General features: G+C 52.4%; 2 protein-coding genes across 4 annotated transcripts; both read right to left on the reverse strand.

The window, feature by feature from the left end:
* LOC120905541 (hormone receptor 4-like) lies at nt 1-2,307 on the reverse strand. The gene is made up of 3 exons (XM_040316419.1): nt 1,337-2,307; nt 909-1,177; nt 1-272 (listed from the first exon to the last, which is right to left on the reverse strand). Exons 1-3 carry the CDS (start codon nt 2,305-2,307, stop codon nt 1-3), a joined length of 1,512 nt encoding a protein of 503 aa, XP_040172353.1.
* Nucleotides 2,285-27,311, reverse strand: LOC120906306 (zinc finger SWIM domain-containing protein 8). Of its 3 annotated transcripts, XM_040317866.1 has the most exons (7): nt 26,696-27,147; nt 13,523-13,662; nt 10,797-11,950; nt 10,296-10,702; nt 4,393-10,217; nt 2,461-2,610; nt 2,285-2,401 (listed from the first exon to the last, which is right to left on the reverse strand). In XM_040317866.1, exons 3-7 carry the CDS (start codon nt 11,314-11,316, stop codon nt 2,341-2,343), a joined length of 6,963 nt encoding a protein of 2,320 aa, XP_040173800.1. In that variant the 5' UTR covers nt 11,317-11,950; nt 13,523-13,662; nt 26,696-27,147; the 3' UTR covers nt 2,285-2,340. The 3 variants fall into 3 exon arrangements, with proteins under 3 accessions (XP_040173800.1, XP_040173801.1, XP_040173799.1); XM_040317867.1 differs by lacking the exons at nt 13,523-13,662; nt 26,696-27,147 and adding an exon at nt 27,277-27,311; XM_040317865.1 differs by lacking the exons at nt 13,523-13,662; nt 26,696-27,147 and adding an exon at nt 27,205-27,311.
* Nucleotides 27,312-27,519: the final 208 nt, after the last annotated feature.

Genomic DNA, 27,519 nt, shown 5'->3' on the forward strand with positions numbered 1-27,519 from the left:
TCATTTGGCGGCCGGTGGCCGTGCGCCGATCGCCGCCGGGACGGAGGCGGCTGCAGCGGCAGCCGCCCCGTACCCGACCGCCATGGCGGCGGCGGCGGCCGCGATCGGGTTCGGGTGCTGGGCCGCCGCCTCCTGCAGCTGCACACAGTTCACCGTCATGTTGGAGAAGTCGACCACGATCGGCGTCGAGATGACGTGATGGTTCACGTTCAGGTTGATGCTCTGCTGCGGCGGATGGGCTGCTGCAGCGGCGGCGGCGCCGGGCGCATTAACTGCCACCGTGGAGGCTGTCAGTGGTGGCGGCGGCTGTTGCGGTTGCTGCTGGTGCTGCTGCTGCTGCTGTGTTACCGACTGAACCGATGGGGCGGCCGCATTGTGGTGGGTTTGATGGTGATGATGATGATATTGCTGCTGCTGCTGTTGTTGCTGTTGCTGCTGCTGCTGCTGCTGCTGCTGCAGCAGATGATGATGGTGGTGCTGATGCTGGTGCTGATGCTGGTGCTGATGCGAGTGCGAATGCTGATGCTGGTGGTGGTGCTGCTGCAGCTGATGGTACTGGAACATTTGCTGATGCTGCTGCGGATTGTGGGGCGCGAGCGGATGGGGCGGCGGTCCCGTCGGCGGCTTGTGCAGATGATGCTGATGGTGCAGATGGTGGTGATGCGGCAGATGCTGCTGCTGCTGCTGCTGCGGTGGTGGCTGTACCGATGGTGGTTGCTGCTGTGCAACCACTCCCGGTTGCGTCTGAGGCGCTGCAGTTGTTGTCGGATGATGATGCATCGCAGATAGCAGCGGGGGAAGTGGTTGCTGTTGGCGCGAATGCAAATACTGCTGCTGCTGTTGTTGTTGTTGCTGCTGCTGCTGCTGTCGGTGCTGTTGCAGCTGGTATGGAGCTCCTGCCGCCGCACTGTTCGGTAAGGAAACGACCGAATGCTGCTGCTGCTGCTGTGCATGCGAATACAGATGAGCGTGATGGTGTGCGTGATGGGTGGGAGGAGCTGGTGCCAGACCAGCAGCGGGCAAGGTGGCCGCCGTCGACAGTTGACTGAGCGCCTGAGAAGCGACCGTAACCGCACTGGACGTTTGCTGATAGTGTTGCTGCTGCTGCTGCTGCTGCTGCTGTGCCAGCATTGCGACTGTGGCTGCTACTGCAGCAACGGCCGATTGCTGCTGCTGACTGTGTCCCACCACGCCGTGATGGTACAAATGCGGCTGCTTCGGTTGTGTTTGCTTCGGCTGCGGCTTTTGTTGTTGCTGCTGCTGCTGCTGCTGCTGCTTGGGCTGATGCTGTTTTTGTTTGCTGCTTTGCTGCGGTGGTTGCTTTTGCTGTGCTGACGGCTGTGCCTGTTTCGATCGCTCCACGGCGCACGGTTTGTGCGCATCGGAAGCCTGCTGCTGGTGCGGTTGCTTCGTTTGTCGCTGATGCGCTGCAGAGCCGTACGGCGTTGCATCACCACCAGCTGGATTCGTTTTGCAGCTGCCACCGGCAACATTTGCCACCATCACATTGCCGACGTGTGTGTCGTTTGTGCTGGCACCGTCAATTTTGTGTCCAACCGGCAGGGCGACACGATGCGTGCTCGTAGGCGCAGTGCCCGTTGCGCCCGGTTTGCGCGAGGAGCTCGTCAACGCGTCGGACAATGGTCGCGGAGTGGTCGCAGCAGCGGACGCTAACGACGGCGGTACGTGCTGCTTTGTGTGGCGCAGTTGCTGCTGCTGCTGCTGCTGCTGCTGCTGCTGCTTTGCGGATTGCGTCGGCATCGCAACGGTGGCGGAAGTTGTCACGGGCGCTTTGGACCCCAACAGCGTGCTGGTGCCAGTGGGTTCCATTGCGCTAGGTGCAACCGCTACCGAACGATGCGACGGGCCCGTACCAACGCTTGCACCTGCCTTGATCGACGGTGGCACCAACATCGGTTCCGAGACGGACGACGGCAGTACCAGCTGCTGCTTCTCGTCCAGCAGCACGGCGGCAGGTGACGGCGATACGAGGTGTGGATTGGCAGTGCCGCCGACCAGCGAGCAGGACGACGAGGTCGACGCCGGCGGCGACGAGGAGGTGGCAATCGAGACGGCACTGTTCAGCGGGGACACGTCGGCAGCGTAACCGTTGCAGCTGCTGCTACCGTTCGGAGCAACCGTCACGCTGCCACCGATTGCTGCAGCAGCACCAGTAGCAGTGGTGCCGATTTTGCCGGTCGCGTGGCCGCCGGCGTAGCTGTTGGGAGGCTCGTTACTGTTGCTGATACTGTTGCTGTTGGATGGCGCTGCCGATGCGGCCGCCGCTGCCGCCGCTGCCAGCATCATGTTCAGCTCCGATCCAATCGAATCGAGTCGATGTCATTTAGAGTTGAGTGCGGCATTGATCTGCGTCCACAGTTCCTTCTTGCACGATTTCGAGCTGGAATGGGAAGAAGTGCTATAAAAAAAATGCAAAGGGGTTTTCTTGGCTGACGTTACCGTTTAATTGATTGCAGCCAGTCCTTGAACTGAGCGTTACCCTCGGGCGTAATTTGGAACGCGTTCCGGGCGGAAAGTATCGTGCTGGTAAAGTCCTCGTAGTCCGCTATCGTGAGATGGTACAGCTTTTGATGGATGCATTGGAAGTACCTGGGGAGAAATGGGAAGGCAATTTGTGAATGAGAAGGTTAGATTAATGTATACACCTTGAAAATCCACCGTATTCGTAATCGTTAAATTAGTAAACCGAATTACGTAATATAATTGTCAGTACTACGCGAATATTGCTCAACAATTCAATGAATATTGCAACGAATAAGTGTAAAAAGAGAGAACAACAGCGGAGGACACTAAAGAGTGTAGACTCTCAGTTATCATGAAACTATATTATTTTGAAGAAAAATTAGTCTAGCAGGAAATGCCTAACAGCTTAACAACAAACTGTTCCAAGACACAACCCAATAAAATATCGTACAGCAATGCAAGCAGTGATTTGAAATTGTTTCCTCCTATTTCCGCAAGCATCGTTAAGCTGCCTTTAGATGGTGTATAAAACAATGAAATTTGATAATTTTGGGATATATATGCCAAATAAAATAATAAAGCACTGGACCACTTCTTCATCAAAAAACTGAGTCAATAATAATGACAAAGATGTAGTCAACTACAAATATCTTCTCAAATACATCCATTTATACCACCACATTTGTGGTCCTGGGACGAATTATTTCAATTTTTATGGGAATCACTAGCTCCATCCCGAATCGGAGTCGTTCGGAGTCGTCCCGAGTCGTCTGGGGTCGTCGGGAGTCATTCGGAGTCATTCTGAGCTCTGACTCCAGCGAGATGCCTGAAGACTCTGGATGACTCCGGACGACTACGACTTCGGACGACTTCAGACAACTCTGGACGACTCCGGACGACTATGGACGACTCCGGACGACTACGGACGACTACGACTTCGCACGACTCTGGACCACTTCGGACAACTTTGGATAACTCCGGACAACTCCGGACGACTCCGGATGACTCCTACCCGAACGACTACGACTCTGAACGACTCCGGACGACTCCTACACGATTGATTTCGACTTCGGACGACTACGGACAACTCCGGACGACTACGACTTCGGACAACTTTGGACGACTCCGGATGACTACGGACGACTCCTACCCGAACGACTTCGGACGACTTCGGACGACTACGGAGGCCCAGACGACTCCGGACGACTACGGACGACTCCAGACAACTCTAGACGACTCCGGATGACTCCGACTCCGAAGAACATTTCGTCAAATGACGTGTACAACAAAAAAAAAATCAAACAAATTGTACAGAAAAAAGCGACAACTCCAAGTGGGAGTAATCTTCAAATTAGAACAGGGTTTTCCTCAACTTTTGAAAGAAAATAATTGGTCATGGTATTATCTACCAACGTGGTTAGTGATAGTGTCGTTTTGCTGCAATAGCAAATGACTCTGGTTAGTCGAAGCTAAACATATATGAAGTAAGCCTCCGAGTATGCGAGCAAACGGATACACATCTGATAAATCATGGGATGATAAATCCTTTCATGCTAAATAAGAGGAAGTAATTATATCCTCCAGGTTCCCGAGGTTCAAAATTGGTAATGCCTATTATTAAACCTAATTGTAAATATTCATTAGTTAAAGAGCGGCAACAGAGTGCCTCAAACGCTACGTCAGTCAAAACAACAGCAATATCGCTTCTCGGTGGCCCGCTCGTCCCACATCCTGCAAACATGATTGGGAATATTATGTGTAGGTAACACCAAAAGCCTCAACTATCGAAACATGATCGACAAAAAAACAACATCGAAACATGATCGACAAAAAAAAAAACAACATGATCGTCGTGTAGAATCATGCAATGTAGAACCGTACAGAAAAGTTGACAAGGAAATGACTTACATGCTCTGACATTTGTTCATCAGCGGCGTCAGGGCGGAGCGGAGATGGTGCATCACCAGCGCCGGGTTGTTGCGCGACAGATAGTGGGCGGACTCGATGGCGACCTCGTGCAGCACGAACGGGCTGACGATCGAGTTGACGACGCAAACGCAGAACTGGTGCAGGTACTGCGTGCCGAGCTTCTTCGAGATGCGCAGCAACCATTTGACGTCCTCGCCGTACGGTGGGTTGCGGGCGTACTTGGCCTGCGGCCGGTCGTCGTGCACCCGGCGGGCGAGCGTCTCGAGCGCCAGCATGCCCGCATTGTACGTCGCGAGCAGGTAGCGCAGCTGGGCCGTGTTGGAATGGTGCGGGTGGCGTGCGCGAACCGGCCCGCCGCTGGAGCTGCCCCCGGTACCGGCAGGTGGGGGCTGTCCGGCGCCGCCCGTGACCGCCGTTGGCCCGTACGCCGCCGCCGCCCCGTACGGTGGTCCACCGACATGGGGCTGCGGCTGCTGTTGCGGTGGTGGCGGTGGCTGTTGCTGCCCGGGCCGTGGCATCCCGGCGGGGACTTGCTGGCCGGGCGGTGGCGCAGGGCCCTGCTGCTGCTGCTGTTGGGCGGCGGCTGCGGCAACTGCCGCGGCAACGCCCAGCGGTAGCGGTGGTACGAGCTGCGGGGGCCCCGGTGGGACGGGCTGGCCGCCCGGGTGCTGCTGCATGGCGGCTCCCGGCCCACCGTAGAACGGCTGCAGGTTGGGCGGCTGCATCTGGGCCGGGTTGGTGGGCGGTCCGGGCGGCTGCACGGGGACGCCCTGGTACTGTGGCGGCCCGCCGTACCCTTGCGGCGGTACGCCGTGCTGCTGCATCGACTGGTAGGCGGCGACGGCGGCCGGATTCATCGAGCCGAGCGGTTGCTGGGGCGGCTGCTGCTGCTGCTGCTGCTGGGGCGGCTGCTGCTGCTGCTGCGGCGGCGGTTGCTGCTGGCCGTAGCCTACGTTCGGCGGCTGCGGTTGCCCTCCCTGGCCGGCCAGTCCGCCGGGCGGCGGTGGCGGAGGGTACTGGAACTGGGGCGGCGTCGACATGTACATCGGGTGCACCGGGTTCGCGGGGTGGCCACCGTACGGCAGGTTCTGATGGTGGTAGATCGTGCCGTACCCGTACCCGCCGTACATGCCGATCGGTGCCAGGCCGGCCACCGGTTGATGCTGGTGGGGCGGCGGGTACGGTTGCTGTGGGGCCGCTGCTCCACCGCCACCGCCCACCGGGGGTGGCACTCCGCCCGCCGGGCCACTGCCCGGCTGGGACGGTACGCCGCCGCCCATCGGTGCCCCTAGCACGGAGCCACCGCTGCCCCCGTCGACGCCCGGCTCCATCAGCTGCATCAGGTTGACCACGACGTCGTGCTGCTCGTCCGGCTCCATCTCGCCGCCGGGCGTGTTGCGCAGGTACAGCTCGTACCAGTAGCGCGACACCTGGAACAGCACCTCCGGGTAGACGCCGCCACCCTTGGCCGCCGTCTCCACCATGATGCAGGCGCGCTCGAGCATCCGGTCGCTCTGCTCCTTGCACTGCAGGATCGCCCGCTGGATCTCGTTCGGGTTGAGGGCGGCCGCGTGCGGCAGCACCGATAGTGCCAGCTCGGCCGCCGGATTCACCATGTTGCTGTCCCAGCCGCGGGAGGAGGCGCGGTCCGCCATGCCGGCCGCTTCCGGCGGCGTCAGGTGGCCCTCCCACGTGTCGATCAGGAAGGAGATGGCCGGCGCCCCGATGTCCATCGCCTGGCCGATGATCCACGACACGTGCGACGAGTAGGTGCGCGACAGCCAGTTCGGGCTGACGCAGTTGTGCAGCCCGAGCGCGTACAGGCCGAGCTGGAACGCGCACATGTGCAGGCCGCGGTGCGGCCCCTGGTGGTTCTGCGTGGTGGACGCCTGCGTGAAGAGCGATGTGGCCGAGGTGCCGCCCGCCTTCGTCAGCACGTTCTTCGCCAGCTCGAACATGAAGTGGGCGCTCGCCTCGGACGGCTGGTTCGGGATGGACGGGTACGCCCGCTTGCCCTTGTACCGCGAGTCCTTCGAGCGGGTGGACGTGACGGAGGCGGAGGTCGCACCGCCGCCGCCGCCGCCGCCGCCGGTCGTTACGGTCGTGACGGTCGTTGTTGTCGTGCTGCTGCCCGCCGTCGCCATCGCACCGGTCGCTGTCGTTGTCGCTCCGCTGGTGGTGGCGGTGCTGGTGGCAGCAGTGGTGGCCGTCGCCACACCGAGGCTGAGTGCGGCCATACCCAGCTCGACCTCGGCGCTGGTGCTGCTCTGCGGTCGACTGCTGCTGGCCGCTGCCGCCAGTCCAAACTCTGCTCCTCCCTGTCCGAGATGGGAGGCGGCGGCCGCGACTGGCAGCTGCTGCTGAAGTTCCGCACTGCCCGTGCTGCTGCTGCTTCGACCTCCATTGCTACCGTAGGGCTGTAGATGGTGGTGGTGGTGCTGCTGCTGCTGCTGCCCATTGTTGCCACCGTCGTACTCGTCCATCCGCATCTGCGACGTTTGGCTGCGCGTGGGCGGATTGTTCGAGTAGTACGACGGCAGCAGCGGCGTCTTGATCAGCACGTGTATCTCCCGGTCGAGCAGCTTCTCCATGATGCGGCAGATCTTGCGCGGCTCGTCCTTGTAGTAGGAGAGCAGCGTGAGCGCCAGATCGCCCCGCTGCCGGCGCGTCCCCTCGCACAGCAGCGGATGCTCCGCCTCGGACACGTTCGCCTTCAGGCCGAGGGCAGCCACCGCCGCCTCAAAGCCCAGGTTCTCATCGGTCGGGTACCGGTACGCGCTGCTCATCACCTTCATGCGGTTTTCGCGCCCGACCACCGACGGCATCACGAGCGCGTCAAAGATGAAGCTCGCGAGCATGATCGGCAGCAGCGCCTCGCCGCGCGACTTGAGCGTACCGTCGCGCAGCTGCTCCGCCCGGTCCCGTATCGCCTTCAGCTCGTCCGTGCCGAGCGGGATGCGCTTCAGCAGCGCGAGCAGGTCCGACTCCTGGTTGGCGAGCTTCACCTCGAGCGGTTTGGTGCTGGCCGGCGGCCGCGACATCTCCAGCCCGAACAGGCACACGCGGAACGCCAGATGGTAGTGTTCCGAGTTTTCCGCCAGCACCGTGCAGAGGAAGGCGCACTTGGACAGCGTGGAGGAGGCCAGCACGCTCAGCTGGTGCGAGATCGGGTTGATGTTGTGCTTCTTGCCCTTCTTCTTCGGCGGCGGCGGCAGATCCATCATCAGGTTCGGCGGGTTCGCCAGCATCTCGGAGGCGAGCCGCACGCCGAGCGTGCACGCTTCCCGCCCGTGCCCGTGCGCGTGCAGGCCCTCCGCCCGCGCGAACAGTATGTCCCACGCGTCCTCGGACGGTTTGATGTTGGAGAACATCTGCTGCTGCTGCTTCGTGTCGCCCGATTTGGAGCCCTTCTGCTGCGGTTGGGTGGTGGTGGTGGTGGTGGTGGTGCTTGTGGTGGTGGTGGTGGTTGTGCCGCTTGCCGCCGCGGACGATGTCGGCGGGAGCGGTTCACCCGATGGTCCTGGTTCGGCGGCACTGGTCGACGCTTCCAGCACCGTTCCCTCGCTCGAACCGTGTCGTTTGGCACTGTTGTGTTTGCTGCTGCTGCTGGTGGTAGTGGTGGTGACGTCAGCCGGCACCTTTACCGACCCGTCCGGTTCGTGTGTTTGCTGCTCCTCCACCATATTCAGCACCTCGTACAGCTTGATGTTGCCCGAGATTTCGTAGTTGTTCATGTCGTTCAGGATGCTGTTCTCGTTGCTCGACTCGCTCGACGCACCGACCTCGGCGCCGCCCCCAGTGCCTTCCTTCTTCTTCTGCTTCTCCACCAGATCGGTCGCGGCCGAGCTGGACGACAGCGAGGTGGAGGAGGAGGACGAGCTGGAGGATGAGTTGCTGACGCTCAGCAGCGGGTTCGGATCGCCCGCCGCCCCAGCGCTGGCTCCAGCCGCAACGGCGGGCGCCGAATTCGCGACGCTCTCCCCACCGCCCGCCACGGCGTTGCTCTTCTGTAGCGTGCCGTTAGCGCCGCCGGTCGCCAGCAGGTAGTGCTTCTCGTCCGCCACGCCCGCCAGATCGTCCTCGTTTTCGCAGAACCCTTCGCTGCTGACGCTCGACCGGTTGCCGCCACCGGCGGGCTCGCTGCCCGCTGCACCACGGGCAGCCGGGTCCGCCGCGGACACTTTGCCGCCCGCTTCCACCGGGCCCGTGCTCAGCCGGTCGGGCACGCTGTCGCTGCTGCTGTTGTTGCTGGACGAGCAGTACGTTAGCCGGTCGCGATGCGCCCGGCTCCTATGGTGGTGGTTTTTGCTGTCGGCCGCGCCCGCACGCTTGCTAGCTCCGCCACCACCGCTGCTGGTGGCGCTGTCGTCTACCGAGGCATCGTACTCTGGTGCCGCCGCTGGGGTGGCGCTTTGCGCGGCCGAGGTAGCCGCCACGGAAGCGCTCGCCGTCGTAGCGGCCGAGCTCGTCGCTGTCGCTATGCTAGCCGCGCCGCCAAACTGCTGCTGCTGCTGCGGGTGATGGTGGTGATGATGGTGCTGCTGCTGCTGCTCCATCGTGCGGGACCCGGTCAGCACGGAGGAAACGTTCCGATAGCCGGCCGGCGGATGCTCACCGTGGTAACTGTGATGATGGTGGTTGTGGTGATGGTGGTGATGATGGTGCGGCATCATCTGGAACGGCTTCACGTTGCCCTGCAGCACGAGCGCCCCGGCCGTGGTCGGTCCGGGCACACCGCGCTGCCCGCCGCTGCCACTACCGCCGCCGCCGCCGCCCCCACCTCCACTTCCTCCCCCGCCACCGGTTCCATCTTCCCGTGCGTCCCCATTTTGCTTGAAGCAGGTGAACGGGCAGTGGTACATCGGGTTCGTGTCCTGCGTGTGCGTGACGCCCTCGATCGGGTAGTCCTCCCAGTCGAGGTAGCACGCCTCGACCGCCGGCTTGAACCCGGCGAACAGCTCCGCATCGTTGCGCAGGTTCTGCTGCTGCTTGCTGCTGTGCGACGACGACGCGACCATGTTCTTCGCCACCCGGTCCAGTATCTTCAGGTGCCAGGTGGTGAACTGGGCGTGCAGCATGTCCCGCTCGTCCGGCGCGAGGCCGGGATTGAGGGCGGCCAGCCGCCACAGCACCACGATCTCGTCGCACAGGGACGCGCACGCGTGCTGCGTCGCGTTCAGATTGCTGTGCGTGTTGCCGTGCTTGCCGCCGCCGCCACCGCCACCGCCGCCACCGCCCCCGTGCCCGTTGGAGCCGACCAGCAGAGCGAGCTTGATGTTGAACCACCAGACCAGTATCTGGTCGCAGGCCATCACCTCCTCGGTGATGATCTCGAGCAGCCGGACCGCGTTGCGGTCGCACCGCCGGTACATCTCGCGCACGATCGAGAGCAGATTCCACATGCCCTCCGGCTCGCGGCCCCGCAGCGGCCGCAGCAGCGAGCTCCACTCGGCGGCGGCGGGCGGCGCCGAGTTGGTCAGATAGTTGACGTCGCTGAACACCATCGGCGTCGGCTGGCAGAACTTGAACAGGATCTTCTTGATGTTGTCGTGCAGCGTCTTCTCGTCCAGGTACCAGTTGGTCTGGTCGTGGACGGAGGCGCCCGCGGTCGGGTCCGGCGCCCCGCACACCGTGTTGATCGTGGTCGGCTGCGTGCTGAGCAGCTCGTCCAGCAGGCGCTGCGCGATCGGCAGTATCTGCTGCGACTGCTCGCTGATCAGATACTGGGCGAACTTTTGCAGCTGGTCGCGCTGCAGCCGGGACAGCGACTCGGACACGGGCGCCCGGAGGCTCACTTTGGTTGGCTGTTGTGTTGCAATAGAAGAAGCAAACAAAAGGTGTGTTACAACACACAGAAACAAGAGACAAGCGACTACACTTACGCAATGGATCCGATAGAGACAGACGGCGACCACGTGCGAGCACCAGTAGGTGGTCGGCAGGCAGGTGCAGCTGCAGGACGAGATTTTCCGTCGGTCGAACGTGACCGCCACGTTGTACTGGTTGCGGGGCTGCGTCTGCACGACCGTCGCGGACAGGTGGAACCCGATCTGGAGCGGATCCTTCACCGTCCGGTTCTTGAACAGCTGCTCGCCCCGGTGGAACTCGTCCGCGGAGCTGTTCGCTAGGCACGAGTACAGCCGGATGTCCTCCTCGTTGTCCGGGAAGCTCCAGAAGGCGATGCGCAGCATGATCGGTTCCGGCACCGGCGGGTACATGTGCTCGACCAGCTCGAACGGGATGAAGAACGCGACGCACCGGGCGGCCAGCTCGGTCAGGGACGTCGGTTCTGGCATGAACGAAAACAAAAAAAAAAAAAGGGTACCCCCAATTAGTATTTTGTGACTTTTTAGTGAGCAAACACTGCCTTCCCCTACACTTACCACCCTCGCTGGCACGGCGACCCGACCCGCCGCCGAACGAGTTGATCGTGCCGGCCGGCTTCTTCCACCCGCGCCAGTTGTTGCACACGCTCTCCGGCTCGGAGCTCCAGCTGCACAGCGAGTCCTCCTCGAACCGGTCCGAATCCTCGAAGCTAAACCGGTCGATCTCCTCCGCGTTCTGGTTCGCGTTCTGGTTCGCATTGTTGCCGCCGCCGCCGCCGCCGGCTGCTCCGTTGCCACCGCCGCCTCCGTCCCGCCCGGTTGCCGGCGAGTTGTGTTGATGGTTGTTGCCACCGGACGGACCGCCGCTGGTGCTGGCGTGCTCGAGCGGGTTCCACTCGCCGATGCCACCGTCCGGCTCGTTATTGCTATTGCTATTGCCATGGTTTGGCTGATGATGGTGATGGTGCGGCAGATGGTGGTTGTTCACGTGCTGCTGCTGCTGCTGCTGCTGCTGATTGCTATTGCCTGAGGAGGATGGGTAGGAGGAACCGGCAGAGGAACCCATCGGACCGGCCATCCCGCTGCTCGCTGCGGTGGATGGCACCACTACGCCCACATCCCGGCCGCCGCCGCCGCTGCTGCTACCGGCCGCCGGTTCGTGCGTGGTCGATGTGATGCGTCCGTTGTTGCTGTTGCTGTTGCTGTTGTTGTTGTTGCTGCCGCTACTGCCACCACTGTTGCTGCTGGTGGTGCTGGTGGGAAGCGCGACCGAGTGGCTGCTGCCGTCGTCGGCGGCTGATGGTGACGGCCGTTCCGGTCCGCCACCGGCACTGTTGTTGGAGCTGTTCGCCAGGTTTGAGGGGGCGCAGGGGGAAGCAGAGGAAGCAGCGATACTTTCTTCCGACCGCCCAAGAGATCACACTTTAACACACACACACACACCAACACACACACTTCCCCAGCGCGCTCCACCACTCCCCGGCCGGCCACGCCGCGGAGGGAGGGGGTGGGGGGGTGGAGGGATTACTCAAAAGTCTTCAGGAAGCGTGTGTGGGTGTGTGTGGGTGGAGGGCGACGTGGTCGAACTTTTCGAGCGCGGTTGGCGATTTCTCTGCACACACACACACACTGACTCACTCACTCACTCACACACCTCCCTCGGATGTTTCTCCCGAAGGGATACAGAACTAGAACGTTACGCAGGCACAGTACTACAAACAGTAGAAAAAGAGAAAAAAATATTTTTTGACATTATTTCACCGCCATCTAGGCCTAAACGTCACTATGCTAACAACAAAATAAGGTCAACAGTGCTGCAAAATGTCATCACCAACGAAAGCAATGAACATAACCGTGGTAGCTTGATGTTCATTGCTGATACTCAATGAAAGTACGTGATGACATGCCGAACGTGACATGCGAATTCTTGAGTCAACCCCTACTCTGACTGACAAGCTGAGCTTAATGCCGTCGCAAGCATAATCATGACTTTTTTCTGTGAGCAGTGCTGCCAAATGTCACTGTTTAAGTCACCATGACACTCATGACTGAAACGAAGTTCAAATCAGCTCACGTACACAACTGTGATGATCAGGGGGTGAGTCTCATACAGTTGGTGGACCAATAAAATCCTTGGTGACATTTTTTGTAGCACCCATTTCTTGGTCACTCACTTGGACATGACATTTTCTCCCAATGATAATCACAGCATTCTTGGGACATACTAGGCAAGTAGCTTCAAGCAACAACATGAGCATGCTTTCTCTGTCTGCTTAGATGATCTGTCGGGTCAAACAGAGCAACAAAAAATGCTCATTTTGTTGCTAGGGATCACCCGCTGTCTATCGTGACGATCATGACTATCGTGATGATCACCAGACAGAAAATGTCGCGACCAAATGACTGACCAAGAGTTGGTTGCACACAATGTGATGGCCGCACCAACTATTTGAGTCTCACCTCTGATCATCACAGTAGAGCTCGTGACGCTGACATGATTTTGGGTCAGCCAGAATTTGTCATGACCCTGTCAGTGACATTTTGCAGAATTCATCACAGTAAAAAAAAGTCATGTCATAGTGAGTGCCCAAGCTTTGGTTGCTAAAATGTCACCAAGCGAATGTATTGAACCACACCAACTGTTTGAACATCACCTCTGATTATCACAATTGAGTACGTAACGCTGACATGGATTTTGTTTCAGTCAGATTTTTTTATGACATTGACAGTGACATTTTGCAGCACTGCATAAGATAACGGATTGAAATGTCAAGATAAATCGATGTTTTAATGTAAAAAAAACTAAAACCGGGTTCGTCTCCTACTCCTTTGCGGAAAGTGAAAACAGATAAAACAAGCGTATAAAAAGAACACAGAACAGTTTGTGCTTCGAGATTCGTTTTACATATTTACAGCGAACCACTCGAAAGAGAGAGAGAGAGAGAACAAAAAAAAAAACAAACTCCCAATCAGTGTCACTCCTCAACTATCGTTCTAGTTTATGCGAAAAAATGGTCCCCTCTGTCTCTCTCTCTCTCTCCTGGGGCGCTCCACCTTGCGGGGCACGCAAAATGGGGCGACGACGAGAGTGGTCGCGTTTTAAAATGTTCAGCGCTCCGATGTAGCAGTCCCCGCTAGTTTGTTGATTAGAACTCGTTAGCGCACTGTCGCTCTTCTGGCCGGGGACACACAGGATAGCGTTTTACACACACAACTCTTCACCGAATTTGTTTTATCACACGAGCTGCTGTGGAAGGGAGAGTTTTGTGTGTGTGTGTGTGTACTTCGTCTCTCTCCTTTGGTTTGGATGCACGTTGCAGAGGAGCTTCCTTTCCGGCCACACCGGAACTGCCGGAAGTGACGCACACGACGGTGCGTCAATGACCGCTCGTGTGTGTCTCTGTTTGTCCCCACTGGAGGATTGCTGCAAAAAAAGAAGGGTGGAGAAGAAAAGATAGAATAAGAAAACGTGTTAATTTTGAACGCTGGCAGAATAGCTCGAGCAGAAGAATGTGTTTATGGATGGGGACACATTGGGCCACACTGGCCAATGTTTGTTATCGAGCTGTGTGTATATGTGTGTGTGTCTTGTTTTTCGCATCAGGCTGCGAACGTATGACACAAGCGTGAGACGAACGGAACGCCGCGGCCAAGACGTTTGCCATCGCACGCGCGAAGCGAAGCGGCTTGGACAAATGGACGGGGATATATGGTCATGCAATTAAAACTTTTCAAACATTCCTGCCAAGATGAGCAAACAGAATTGCACACGCGTGGGGACAAGGGATGTGTGTGCGTCGATAATTGATTGTAAAAACATTACATCCCAAAAAAAAAAAGGCTTTCCCAACGGTCGTGGGACCCAAATGACGACGAGGGGAAGGTGATGGTCCGCCGAGGTGCATCATCAAGTGTGTCATCCATGTCGACGAACGATCAGCTGAGACTTTGACACAGACTTCCGGGCCATTGACCCCCCCCCCCCCCACCAATCACGTTGCAACAAGGTTCTGCTAAAAGCACGCAATTTACATTCAGCCAAGGAACGGTTTTAAAGCACATACAAGCACACACACACACACAACAAACCTTTCCGGCGGTGTAGGTTATGTGGTGGGGTGGAGCTGGGGGCAACATGGTCATGGCTAAAAATCTTTATTTATTTATTTATTGTTTAATACTTTCGACCGTAGTTTGACATCCTTTACCAATTAAAATTGCACAATCAATGGAAAACATAAATAAACGCAGCACATGTCACTCATAATAAAAAAAAAGATTTTAATACGTTTTTCACATTGTGCTAGCAGTAATTTATTAAGCGTTTATAGTAATAAATATTAATTCTGCAATATTGATTATTTAACAGACCATACCAATTCTTAAATAAATATCACATTCCTGGAAATAAAAGGGTTTTTACAGGGGTGCTCATGCTAATGGGATACTTTCTTGACTCTTTGTTATAAGAAAGGAACTAATCATACAAGAGAAGTGGACTCGCACCCTTTTTGGACAGACACATTGAAAATTCCTATTAGATTTGTCCAAAAAGGGTGCTATAGAGTCAAATTCCCATCACATAACGTTCATTTCGTGTAAGAAAGAGTCATGAAAGTATCCCACAAGTATGAGAACCCCGGAAAAAACCCTGTAACGTGCACTCCTCTAATTCTTTTTCCTGCTTTGTACCTTTATGACGTTTTGTTTTACAGAGAATTTATTATTTAGATACTTTTGAATCGGTTGAACAGTTGATAACAAAAAAAAAAAAATAACTTGATACAGTGAAACCCCTCATAACGAGTTCCTCCCTTACCCGTTTTGCTCTGCTCGTTTTGCGAAAAACTCGCAATTTTGCCCCTTTTCTGCGGGATTTTGGTGTACATTTATTTGATTTTAGAAAAATGTTAGATAAATTTTTGATAAAAAGTAGAAACAAATAATCTTAAACCGGATAAAAACGAACATCGTTTTGTTCTTTGTTTCTTTTTTTAATTTTTTTTTGTTTCCCCAAAACGTAAAGCAGGGTACCGAGCTAGCCCCGTGCTCCCGTACCTTGCGCACAGGAGCCACCGAGGGCGAGCAAACGCAAACGTGTTGCCCTTTCCTGCGCGTGAAGGATAAACGGGCGAGACAAAGGAAAAATCATCCCAGAGCGACGCAACACAAACACACAACACGCGCGCGCCGGTATCTTCCAGAAACTTCCCGAAGCCTTCCCCCCTGCCGTTCGAGACGCAGCGACGCACACCTCCTCCTCTCCCCTTTGCCAAACTCGCTTTACGTGGTTTTGCGAGGGTTAAAAATGGGAGAGAAAGGTGAAAGTCATCAGCAATCTTGTCCTTGGTTTGATGGTACGCAACACACACACACACACACACACACACACACACACACATACAAACACAAAAAGGACGCGAAAAATGGTAGTTTACCGAGTGTGCGTGTTTCATAGAGCGGGAGAGATAGACAGCGCGAAAGAAGAAGAGAGCTTCCTGCCAGGCAATGAACTTTGCGGTTCACTATCATCATCGTCAGCTTGAGCCTTCGATGTCACCTCCATACAACCGACGGAGCAACACACACATACACCCACACACAGAAGAACCTTTGCTAACACCTGTCTGTTCCGAACAAAGCTATAGACACGGTACGAGTTAATATACATGTGTGTGCGTGTGTTGGTAGGTTCACTTCTCGCCACATGACAGGACACAGTGCTATTTTTAAAACATTTAAGTTTGATTTAGTTTTAAGACAATTCTCGACCACAGAGAGAGTAGTGCTCATTAAGAGTAAAGCCACAATCATTCAAACATCCTTACCAAAAGTTCCGAATGAATGTCTTGGTGTCTATATAGTGGCACTCTTTCCCCCAAAGGCAAAAAAATCCCGCTCGATCCCCCGTTTTTCGGCATGCTGCTTATTTTCCACCAAGAAGCTCCCCGTGGGCAAGGGATTTTTTACACGTGGATACAGAAATCTTTTCTGAAATTTACACACACACACGCACATACTGAATGGATTTTCTACCGTTTGAGCTACGAGCATGTGTTTTTTGGGAGATACTTAAAAAAAAACAATTCCCTGCTACTTTCTCTCTCTCTCTCTCTGACACTTTTAGTCCTATTTTTTTAATACACACATACACATACACACACGTACACACTGAACAAAACATACGAAAGCAGTTCGTTGTTTCGTTCCTCCTGTGTTGTGTTAGTGTGCGTGTCATGCGTACAACAAATGCGGGTCGAGCTCGTGGTGTTCCCACGGTGGCAGCAAGCAACAAAAAAGGACACTGCTGCTGCTCTAATGATCTATTCCTTTGTCCTGATTGCATACCTAAGGACACAACATACACACACACACACACATATGAAACATGCACATAGAAGAATTGAAAAAAAAAACAATGGATCTCTTGTAGACTGTCTGTCACATATCTTGTGATGGGAACGCAATGGTTGAACTGCAGGGTTTCTCCGCATGTATTATCTACATATATGAATATGTTTTAAACACAATACATATTAATTCTGCATCCACTGTAAGATATTTCGCTTGGAATTGAGTGTCAAAAATCGACATGGTGGTGGTACGGTTTATTCTTGTTTGTAATTTTTCACGTTTTCGTAACTTTAACTGTTTTTTTTGTATAATGTCTTTCGCCATCCAACAATCTACCGATCGCAGGGAACCTCTGTTGATGTCTACATCAAACTAGTGATGGGTAAAGTTTGGCATAAATCCGGAGTCGACTCCGATCCGACTCCGGAAGGTAGGTCCGCCCTGCATCATCCGGAGTCGTTCGGAATCGCCCAGAATCGCCCGGATTAGTCCGAAGCCGTCCGGAGTCGTCCGGAGTCGTTCTGAGTCGTTCGGAGTCGTTCGGAGTGGTTGGGAGTCGGAGTTGTCCGGAGTCATTCGGAGTCGTTCGGAATCTTTCGAAGTCGTTCGGAGTCGTTCGGAGTCGGAGTCGTCCGGAGTCGTTCGGAATCTTTCGAAGTCATTCGGAGTCGTCCGGAGTCGTCTGGATTCATCCGAAATCGGCTACAGACGGAGTCATCCGAAGTCGTTTGGAGTCGGCCGAGGTCGGCCTTCGAAACTCCGATTCCAGTCGACTCCGGACGGCTCCGACTCCGATCGGCTCCGGACGACTCCGAACGGCTCCTACGACTCCGGACGACTCCAGACGACCCCGAATGACTTCGAAAGATTCCGAACGACTCCGGACGATTCCGACTCCGAACGACTCCGAACGACTCCGAACGACTCCGAACGACTCCGAACGACTCCGGACGACTCCGAACGATTCCGAACGACTCCGGAAGGCTCTGGACGACTCCGGGCGGAACTAGCGGTTCGAATTTTGCCGGAGTCGGAATCGGACTAACAATAGTTGGAGTCGGATCGGAGTCGTGGGTGCGCTCCAGCGAGCACGTCACTACATCAAACGTGTTGCTTTTTAAATAGAGTAAATTGTCGCTGGATTTAGGTGTAATTAAGGCTGGTTTTCATAATGTTTACATCAGTAACAAAGGATGCAAAATTACCGACTTTTCGGCCTACACTAAAGCTATAAAAGTTTCTAGAGTGGGATTTCCCAATGCAAAAAAAACCTTACAGTTTTCGGCAAAAACGCCGCAAACCTATCGCGGGCAACCAAAATTGCATGGGTTTTTTTTTGCACTTTTCCCATACACTCAGATTTAAAATCAGCAAACAACATATATTCAACTCAGCTATGCTATAAAAATTCCCGATTATTGAGGAGAGCACATTGCGTACCCAATGTTAAAGAACGTTCGATTCTATATGTATTTTTTTTTCTTTCTATCCACAATAAACATCTCTACTACTACTACTACTACTATCTCGGGAAACCCTTCATCAACAGAAGTTTCACAAAGTGGTGAATGAAACTGTAAACTGTAGCCAAACGATTGCGTTTGAACAGTAGAAAAACACAACTTTGGAGATACAGATAGAAGTAATAATAACAATAATAATAATAATAATAATAATAATAATAATAATAATAATAATAATAACATTAATAATAATAAAAATAATAATAAATTGTGACACTTATCAGGTTTCTAGTGAAAAGATAAAACACTAGCAGGCCTCTCTCGTGACTCTTGACCTTTTGATCCAAGCGTCAAATTTGTTTGCCAAGGCCAGTAAATGTGTCACAAACAGAATAACAACAAAAGTGCGAGAGAAGCCCTGTAAACTATTGAAACATTTATGACCTCGTACCACCGGGACTCGAGCAAAAGCGTGAAAAAGAAAGCGGTATGGTTGAAAAACAAAAACAAAACAATAAAAAAAAAAAACATTGTTTTTATTATTAAAGAGTGTTGTTGGACAGGAGGTAACATTTTTAAATAATATTGCTTCTTCCCCTGCAGACTGAATTTAAATGAAAGAATTAACGCGTAAAAACTATAATTTTCAGCTCGGGACGTTTTGCCCGATCGACAAGCCAGCCGTTCGTCGCCGTTCCTCGCTCTGGTGGGGGGGCTGCTTTTGTTGCGCGCACATCGTAAAAAAGTGCCTCCATCGCCGCCACCGGTTGCACTGTCAAATTAGGCCACCAACCCTGGGGGGGAAGACCGGACGGTCATCTGCTCGGGCCTGTCGCTAATTGGCGGTGCGTATATTACCCGTCTTGCAGCTGCAGCGGCAGTAAAAATGGCCTGCACTGGCCATAACAACACCAGCGCCAGTGGTATGTGCTGCAAAACAAAAATCCTGCACCGTTTTCCCTCCACAGGTTGGTAGTAGGTGGTGGCGGTGGACGTTTATTTTCAAGCACAACCGTATTTTTTTTAATGTCGCCTGTTTCCTTTGCGTCCTGGTTTTTCTTTCGCCGCGTGCGATGCTGTGCCGTTTGCTTGCAAGCAGAAACACCCTCTCCTTCCCCGTTCACAGGTAGTCCACCTTCAGCCCTTCGTCTGCAAGACACCGCGAAACCCCTGAGCTTGCTCCAAGAAAACGTTGGTGTGTGCACACACTTGTGTGTGGTGCGCCATCGTCATCTTCAGCTTGAAAAGCATCTGTGCTCGAGGGGGTGGATGCTTCAAGAAGCAGCCAGGGCGAGTGTGTGCGTATGCGTGTGCACGGGAAGCCATTTCCACGCATTGTTCTGGCTTTCTGCCGCCAACGACTCCAGAAACGACCTGCGCTCTTTAAATGGCTGCGGCTCTCTGCTTTGATGTGCACCACCACGCAGCAGCAGCAGCAGCAGTACGCCATAAAGTGCATATAAAATAACATAAAATCATAATAAAAAAAAGGTTACGTCTGTTGGGTGGTGCGCGTCTGCTGTTTTTCAAATAAACAGCAGTTCGCCTTCGCGCGAAGATCGTACCCAGATGGAAAACGCGCGCTCGTGAGTGTTTGTGAGTCATCCAGCCAAGCGCGAGCGGGAGTTGCATTTCGGTGTTGACACTGCAAGTCCAGCGTAGGACGAAGAGGTACAGAAAATAACTCCAACTGACTCAGAACAACACTGGGGCAACCATACCGCTGACCCGAGATGAAAGGGCATGTATGTGTGGGGGGATGTGCAAACCAAGACATACACAAAAAAAAAATGCAGCTTCATCGGTCCTAGTTGTTCCGACATGTGTGTAGGTCGCATCCGCCAATCTCGACGAAGAAGTTTGATTGATCGGAAGTTATGGGCAATAGGGTTGTAACGCTTGAAATTGCCACCATGAACATGATTCTATTGCTTTTCCGAGGCAAAGATCCATAGTCGCCATCGTTTGATGCTTTGATAGGAGCATTGTAGCCAGTATAATTGACTGAGTTTACTTCAAGAACAAGAAAGAATTCGTGACAGATGTTTAGAATAAATTAAAGGACTTGAATATTGGATAAGGACATAAATGAATGTAAGAAGATTTGCGATAGAGGCTTCAAAAATGCTTCGATCCTTGCAGGCTCTTGAATCTTTGAACTCTTGAAACAAAAAACTGATCAATTATTGAAGATTTGTGAAGAATCCTTACTAATTTACGAACCAGTGATTGTCATTGATTGCTACGCGGGGATGGTCTGGATGGAGATCGTACACGGTACACCAACACGGTACACACAGAAACAAAAATAAGTGCGACATTGGTCTGAGTCAGTCCGACATGTGTGTAGGTCACAGCCGGATTGAAGAAAATGCCAATCTCAACGAAAAACACCAGCAGGACAACAGGGAACGGAAATTGGGTGAGCTGGGAGATGCGGCGTGAGAACCGGTCCGAGTGGATCCAAACATGCAGCGCGAGCTCGAATTTTGAAGGAGTAATACAATTTTGTGTAATAAACCGTGAGCGGTTTCGGACACTCCTGAGGCAGGCCAAGACCGCAAAGCGGTTGTAGTGCCGGATAGGTAAGTAAGTAAGTAATAAAATTTTCATACTCCCAGTCTGGCTGGCGCTTCGCTTCGGATTTGTTTATTCGCGCAGAATGACGGATTCGGCGATTTCTTGGACCGCTCTGTGCGTACTCGTAAAATTTCGCGGGAGGGTGAGGCAACTCACGGCAACAAAACTCTCGTAGCGTGCGCTGGGGTGAGCAATAAAAAAGCTCCGCGTGGAAATCCATCTGGAATGATATTAAGCCGATTTACATCCGCACACATCCATGGTAGTTGTGGGTTGCAAGTTGCCAACTGCAATCAACCACTTCCGCGCCGCGACAGTTCGCCTACTAGAGATCATCGTACGGCTCAAAGGAGCTCGCCTGGGGCAGGACCAAACTCCTTGCCATGCATCTTTCTAGCCGGAATCGTCCAATAAAAATCACATTGAGACAGAATTCATCCTGTCTAAAAGTCGTATAAGAGTCATATTGTCTTCAGTGGCCGGGGATGCTCCAGCATTGGAATGTCCGGTTGGCAGCCAGTATCCTTGCCACGTAATTTGACCTCCATGTTACTGTCCGTTGCAAACTTGTGCCCCAAGATGACCATGAAGCGCTGAACTGTTGGCCAGTTTTTGATTGATCGGAAGTTATGAGCAAAGGGTCGTAACTCTTGAAAGTGCCACCATTAACATGACTCTATTGCTTTGCCCAGGCAAACATCCCTCTAGTCGCCGTCGGTTGATGCTTTGGTAGAAGAGAATTGGCTGAATCTACTTCAGAGCAAGACTGGACTGGAATGCATGTTTGAAATAAATCATGGAATCTGATTCTTGTATAACGAGATAACGGAATCTAAGAAGATTTACGATAGAGGCTTCAAAAATTCTTCAATCCTTGCAGGCTCATCAATCTTTGAACTCTCGAATCAAAAAACTGATCAACTATTGAAGATTTGTGAACAATCCTTGCTAACTTATGCACCAGAGATTGTCATTGGTTGCTACGCTGGGGGTGGTCTGGATGGGAATCGTACTCAGTCTTCCCGGAGTCTGGTTCGTCTACTTTTGGACCAGCAGTCCGCCATCTAAAATCCCAATCTTGACAAGATTCATTAGGATAGAGATATTCAAAATTTGTAATTAATGTATACATTAAATATACAACACTTTCACAACCCATTAAGGCCTAGGTCGTCAGAATATGTCAAGATCTATGTCAAGATATCTGGTATGTCTGGTAAATGATGAGTTCTAAATATCTTGGTCACTCCGGTGGCATCTTATGAAGGAATCTTCCTTTCGGTTTCTGCATGATCTGTTTCTGCATTCCGTATCCAACAGAGTGTCCCTAACTTCATATCATTTAGGGACTTAGGGAAAATTCCAATATCCTGAGAGACACCAGTTTTTTCATCTTTCATTCTTGATTGAGGTTCGGGTGACAATTCAACGATCTCCCGTCCCTTCTAATCACCCCGCGGGTCAGCCTCTAGAGCTCTACTAAGGCTAACCCACATCAGGTTACTTCCAAATCGTACAAAAACCTTTTGTTTTGTTGTCTGCATGTCCATCGCACTCATGTCAATGCATCTCGCCTCTCTGCACACATCGCGTGAACAAACTTTGCAACACCCAAAGACAACACAAACAAACACAACATATGATTGTGCATCAAGAGCCTCCCCCATAAACCCTTCCTCCACCTATTCCCTCACTTCTAGCGGGGCGATCGGGTCGGCTTTCTTGTCTTGCGGCAACACAGTCGCTAAGATATGCATGTGCGAATACCATTTATCCACCTCTCGTTTAACCCTCCTCCACGCGCTCCCCCAGCCCCAGCTCATGCCACGGTCAGCAAACAACACCGTAAAGTGAAGGCAAATATGCAAACATTCGACCTTTTTGCCAATGACCGCAGAAGATGCAACACGCTGCACAATTCCAGCAGCTGCGCGCGGAGAGGAACAATGAATACACTGAGCGAAGAGCAAGAGAGATGGAGAGAGAAGTGGTGGATTCGTTAGAATATGCATATATTAATGCGCTCAAGGAAAGAGAGAAAGGGAAGGATGACGGGAAAGTGACTCCACAAGACAAGTGGAGCCGCCCGTCCACTGGTTGGAGCGTTTCCGGGTGGGTGCGCATCTTCGGCAACCAAGGGGGGGTAAGGGTTGTCAAAGGCTGGCGGGTTAATAATAGCCGGCCCCCTCTAATTCCCGTCCCGCAAACGGTTCACGCAGATGAGCAGACAGCGCCACGCAGCCCCAGACACACTCGCGCAGCACATTCGCACTCGGCTGAGGGGTGGGAGAGGGCTGGGAGGAAAATTATGTTGTCGTAAAAGCAATAAAATGGGCAAACGGTTGTGTGGCGTTTGTTTTTGTTTGCGTAAGATCGGTATATGCTTCCCGCAGGTCGAGGGAAAGAGAGAGAGAGAGAGAGAGAGAGAGAGAGAGAGAGAGAGAGAGCTGTACCCAATGCATATTTGTTTACGCGTAGGGATACGCCGTGGCTTATTTATTTTGCTTCAATTTCTCCTTAGATTTCCATTATTGGATTTTAGATTTAGAGATTCCAAAAAAAAATGTCAACACTCGCTTGAAATGGGAAAAGTACTACAATGAACGTTACATGTACACAAAACAACAAATCCCGTAACAATAGACTAGAGCAAAAAAAGCAAAATCGGAAAAGCGTCTGTAGAGATTGGGAAATGAGAGAAAAGGAAAGATAGAGGCGAGCGAAATAAAAAGGGAAGGTAACGAATGATTTCGAAGCCCCTGGTGCGGTAGCACACAGCGGAAAAGAGCACAAAAAAACATACAGCAGACGGCCTAAGGAAGCAGCAAGAAGAAGGGAAAGAAAGAGATAAACAGGTAAAAGGGCATCAAAACGATACAGACGCACAGACACGCATACATCTATCTTACCGTCGGCGCACGCATTATCGCACGCCGCAACACACAAAGATTGCGTCTGCACGGTTGTACGTGTGTGTGTGTGTGTGTGTGTTGCAAAAGCAGGAAGGTAAATGATGATACAACAAAAGCACGTTTCAAACAAATTAGCAGAAGCTGCAGAAAGACGTGAATACGCGAAAATGCAGCACACATAGGCGCGCGGGCGCAACCACACACACACAAACACACGCGCAGAGGTGCTTGAAAGTCAAAACTCCCACTAATCAACGTACAGCCACACAGCCGCACACACACACACACACAGAGGCAGGGAGACATATGGGCGCACGCGCGCACGCACACGCACACCTGCACGTGCTGATGATGATGGTCGTCGTCTCACCTCGCATCACCGCTGCCTTCCTCTCGCGCTCGCTCACACACCAACAAACCCTTTGTGGCATTGCACAGTGGGCAACGGTCATACAAAAACCTTACCCACTTCTTACTCGCGGTTGTACTTCTTTTGATACTGTTTAGTCCAACTATTTGATTAGTGATACCTGGGAACATACATGCAGGACGATGTCATTGTTTTTAGTTGTTTTTTTTTTTTTCAAATTCCACTTTTATTGTAGAAAATGCGTTTAACAAAAAAAAAAAAAAACAACGATTGAGGCCTTTCACGATACTAGCCAGCTTTCTTATATGGAGTTAGACCAGTTGGCGGCTGAAATCCATACAAAACCACACACAAAACTAGCCTGCGGTTTTCAGCCTCAAAGCTAGAATTTGATTCGAGTACCTGTTTCGAGAAAAAATGTCAAAACAAGGGTTTTTTCATTCATCCCAAGGTGCATTAAAGAGCTCAGGTGTAGAATCAAAGTGTACCAGGTGATCTCATTCCACAAAGATGGATGTTGAGGTCGTTCAGATTTGATTTAGCTTACAATTAGCAGTATATCTCGTGTTTGAAGAACGTTTAGTGAATAGAATGAAGATTTTAAGAGTGTTTTGAGTATTCGTCATGTTACCAGAACGCCATCCCGAGCAAAGGTGACGTTCATGTTTGGTTATACAAAACAGGCTATGAGATTCCTTTGGAAATGTGTATGCAGGAATTGACAGATGTCTTCCACAATGTCGCCCAGCAGAAGCGATAAAAATTAACCTTCTGAATAGATATACCTCGGGATAAGCCCCGCTGCTCGAAAACGGCTATACAACGCAATTGACATTTTCGAGCACGAATTCGAGCAGAACTGGGAATTCGAGCAATGTCCCTTAAACTGGAGCCTTATACTTCCCTTAAACTGCACCAGCTAAAGGGAATTTAGAAAAAATCCTTTAAAATCAACTGTGATGGGGTTTTTTTCGTTGCTTTCTTGTAGTTTCACTGCTGGTCATGTACCCATTTGCATAAATAATACCCATTTTTTATAGAATAACGTCACACAAAATTATCTTTTATTTTTCATCAAAAACCAAAGCTGTATGAATGTAAAATGAGCTTGACGGCATCGTCCAGCGATAGAAAAAAGTCTAATTTACAGAACACACCAAATCTTGGCGCATTCAACACACTTAATCACACACAAAACCACAACTGCTACTACTAATCGAGCAGATATGGAATAAACCATTTCGAGCAAATGTCACTTGGGAATGCCAACAGCTGACGGGCTGAACTTTCAGCCTACGGTCTTAAAAGGGAAAAGGGTCCACGAATACAAAAAAAAACAGCAAAAAAAATTGCGTCTAAAAAGCACAAAGTAAAAAGTACAATTTTTGTTCAAAGAATTCTAATAAGAATTCAAAAAGTCGCTTATCCAGTTTAAAAAACAAATGGATTTTACCTACGCTGAAGATGTTTTTTCTGCTATTTTTGTACAGTCGTGTTTGCCCAATGTGCATTGTTAGGTTATTCTATTTAATACCCCTACACACACACGTACGCACACCAAACAGGCTTGTTTGAATGCTTACATTTTTCTTCTCTTTCTCGGCCCCCTCACACAAACACACATACACACACATACCCGTATAATTGTGTGGCATTAGGCAGAGCATATCCTCCCCCATCATCCATCCCACACACCCCGCCCCGTACCATCGGCGTGACAGTGTGCTTTTCTTTGCGCAAAACGTTCCATTCATTTTCTTGCCACCAGTTCCCAGTTTTGGTCCCCGCCAGCCACCGTTTTCATTCCATTTGTCTTCACCTGCGCGTTTTTTTTTGTTTCCCTTTTGCACACACACACACACACACACACACACAAGTCAGTCAGTCAAATCGATTCTGTTTGAACCTTCACACAAACACAGGTACGCAAACGCACACACACACACACATACACAAACATACACAAACAGGACACAACGTGTGTTTGCCCCGTCCTGTGTGAGTGTGTGTGTGTGTCCTGCTGCTGTTTGCATGTGTGTTAGAAGTGTTCGAACGGCGAACTAATGGGCAGACAAAAGCAAAAGAAAACACAATGGTCGACAACAACAACAGAAAAAAATGGACACCACCACCACACCACCACACGATTGGAGCTGTCTTCTTCTACTTCTTCTTCTTCTTCTTCTTGCTCTTTTACTTTCTCCTCGCACAGTGTCAACTCGCAACGTGTCCTTGTGCACGGTCACTTGTGCACACTGCGGGTGTGCAGCAGGCGCACACACACACACACACACATTGAAAAGCTCACCCAAAGCGTGTGCGTGCCCGTGCGTGTCTAACAGAGACACGAGAGCGCGTGCGAGTGTGTTATGTGCGCTGTGTGTGCGCGCTTCCTGTCAAAAACAAGAAAACTCAAGGGATGGGGGGGGGGGCGGATATGTGGTGAAGCGGAAAGTGTTAAGAATCTTCCCCTCACACACACACACACACACACACGCACGCACACAGAGACACCCTTTTCTTGGGCAAAGGGAGCGCACCAGTCCTTCCCTTTCCTTCCCGCTGCCCACCGCAGAGCATCGCGGAGGAGACATCGACCCCGCTGAAGCACGGAGGAGGGATGTCCAACCCGTGGCCACGGGGGACTTGGGAGAGGGGAGGACGGGAGGGGCAAGGGGCACGAGGACACGAGGCGCCCTCAAAATCGAGGAAACTGTGTGTATGTGTGTGTGTGTGTGTGTGTGTGCGGTTTGTGCCCAACAGGAAAAGAAAACTTACCTTCTTCTTCTTCTTCTTCTTCTGCTTGCGCTTCTTCTTTTCACTCCGTCATATGCGTGTGGCCTGTGTGTCTGTTGTGTTGGAGGTGTTGGTTGAAAAATGGTCTCCTTTCCGAGGGGGTTGAAAGATGTGTATGTTTTTCGTTTTATTTTTTTGTTGCTGCTGCTGCTGTCCGTGTGGATGAGTGGTTTTCCTCCTGCCCCGGGCAGAGCCAGGGGAGCGGGAGCGCGGGGTGGGTTCTTTTTCTCAACTCTTCATCCCAGTGGGCCCAGCGCCACAGGAGGCCCGTGCGCGGAGGAGAGTCGTCCTGGGGTTCACCCCCTCCTCCGGGAAGTTAGCCACACACACACACACACGTACACACACACACACGCACGGGACACAGCTTGCCGTGCGTGTGCGTGCGATTCGTTTGATTGTAACGTTCGATTTTGGGTCCCGTTTTTGTTGGTGGGTTGCGCCTCGGATTTCACCTCGGAGACGGGGAGGTGGGGTTTTGGTTCACTCACCGCGCTCCTTCAAACACAATTACGACCGAGCGGAAGATGCGATACACTATGCGGAAGCTGGCATGTACGCACCCGACGCAACATCTGTGTATTACCGCGTACTGATTTCAACTGAATCGGGACGGGCGCGCTAGGGATGTCACGGGCCAGAGCAATCATTGCTCCGCGCAAAGGGTAACCGTCCAAATAGACATAGAGCGACAACGTCGCGCGCGACGAAAATTAGCTCAAAATTTCACTCTGTGGAGATCAAAGTAGCTCATTTGACTCAGTCAACCAACTTGTTTTATATTTGAAAACACACAAAAATAGGTT

Source organism: Anopheles arabiensis, chromosome X (assembly GCF_016920715.1).
Source record: "Anopheles arabiensis isolate DONGOLA chromosome X, AaraD3, whole genome shotgun sequence".
In the NCBI taxonomy this organism is placed as follows: Eukaryota; Metazoa; Arthropoda; class Insecta; order Diptera; family Culicidae; genus Anopheles; species Anopheles arabiensis.

Excerpts from the sequence above, each read along its gene's own strand:
- LOC120905541 (XM_040316419.1), bottom strand. The coding sequence starts at position 2,307 with ATGATGCTGGCAGCGGCGGCAGCGGCGGCCGCATCGGCAGCGCCATCC. Across the intron at positions 1,178-1,336 it reads CGATCGAAACAGGCACAGCC|TCAGCAGCAGCAATCGGCCG; the intron begins GTCAGCACAGCA and ends GGTGGGACACAG. Across the intron at positions 273-908 it reads GGTCGTTTCCTTACCGAACA|TTAATGCGCCCGGCGCCGCC; the intron begins GTGCGGCGGCAG and ends CCACGGTGGCAG.
- LOC120906306 (XM_040317867.1), bottom strand. The coding sequence starts at position 11,316 with ATGGCCGGTCCGATGGGTTCCTCTGCCGGTTCCTCCTACCCATCCTCC. Across the intron at positions 2,611-4,392 it reads ATGAACAAATGTCAGAGCAT|GTACTTCCAATGCATCCATC; the intron begins GTAAGTCATTTC and ends ATTTCTCCCCAG. Across the intron at positions 2,402-2,460 it reads TGGCTGCAATCAATTAAACG|CTCGAAATCGTGCAAGAAGG; the intron begins GTAACGTCAGCC and ends TTCCCATTCCAG.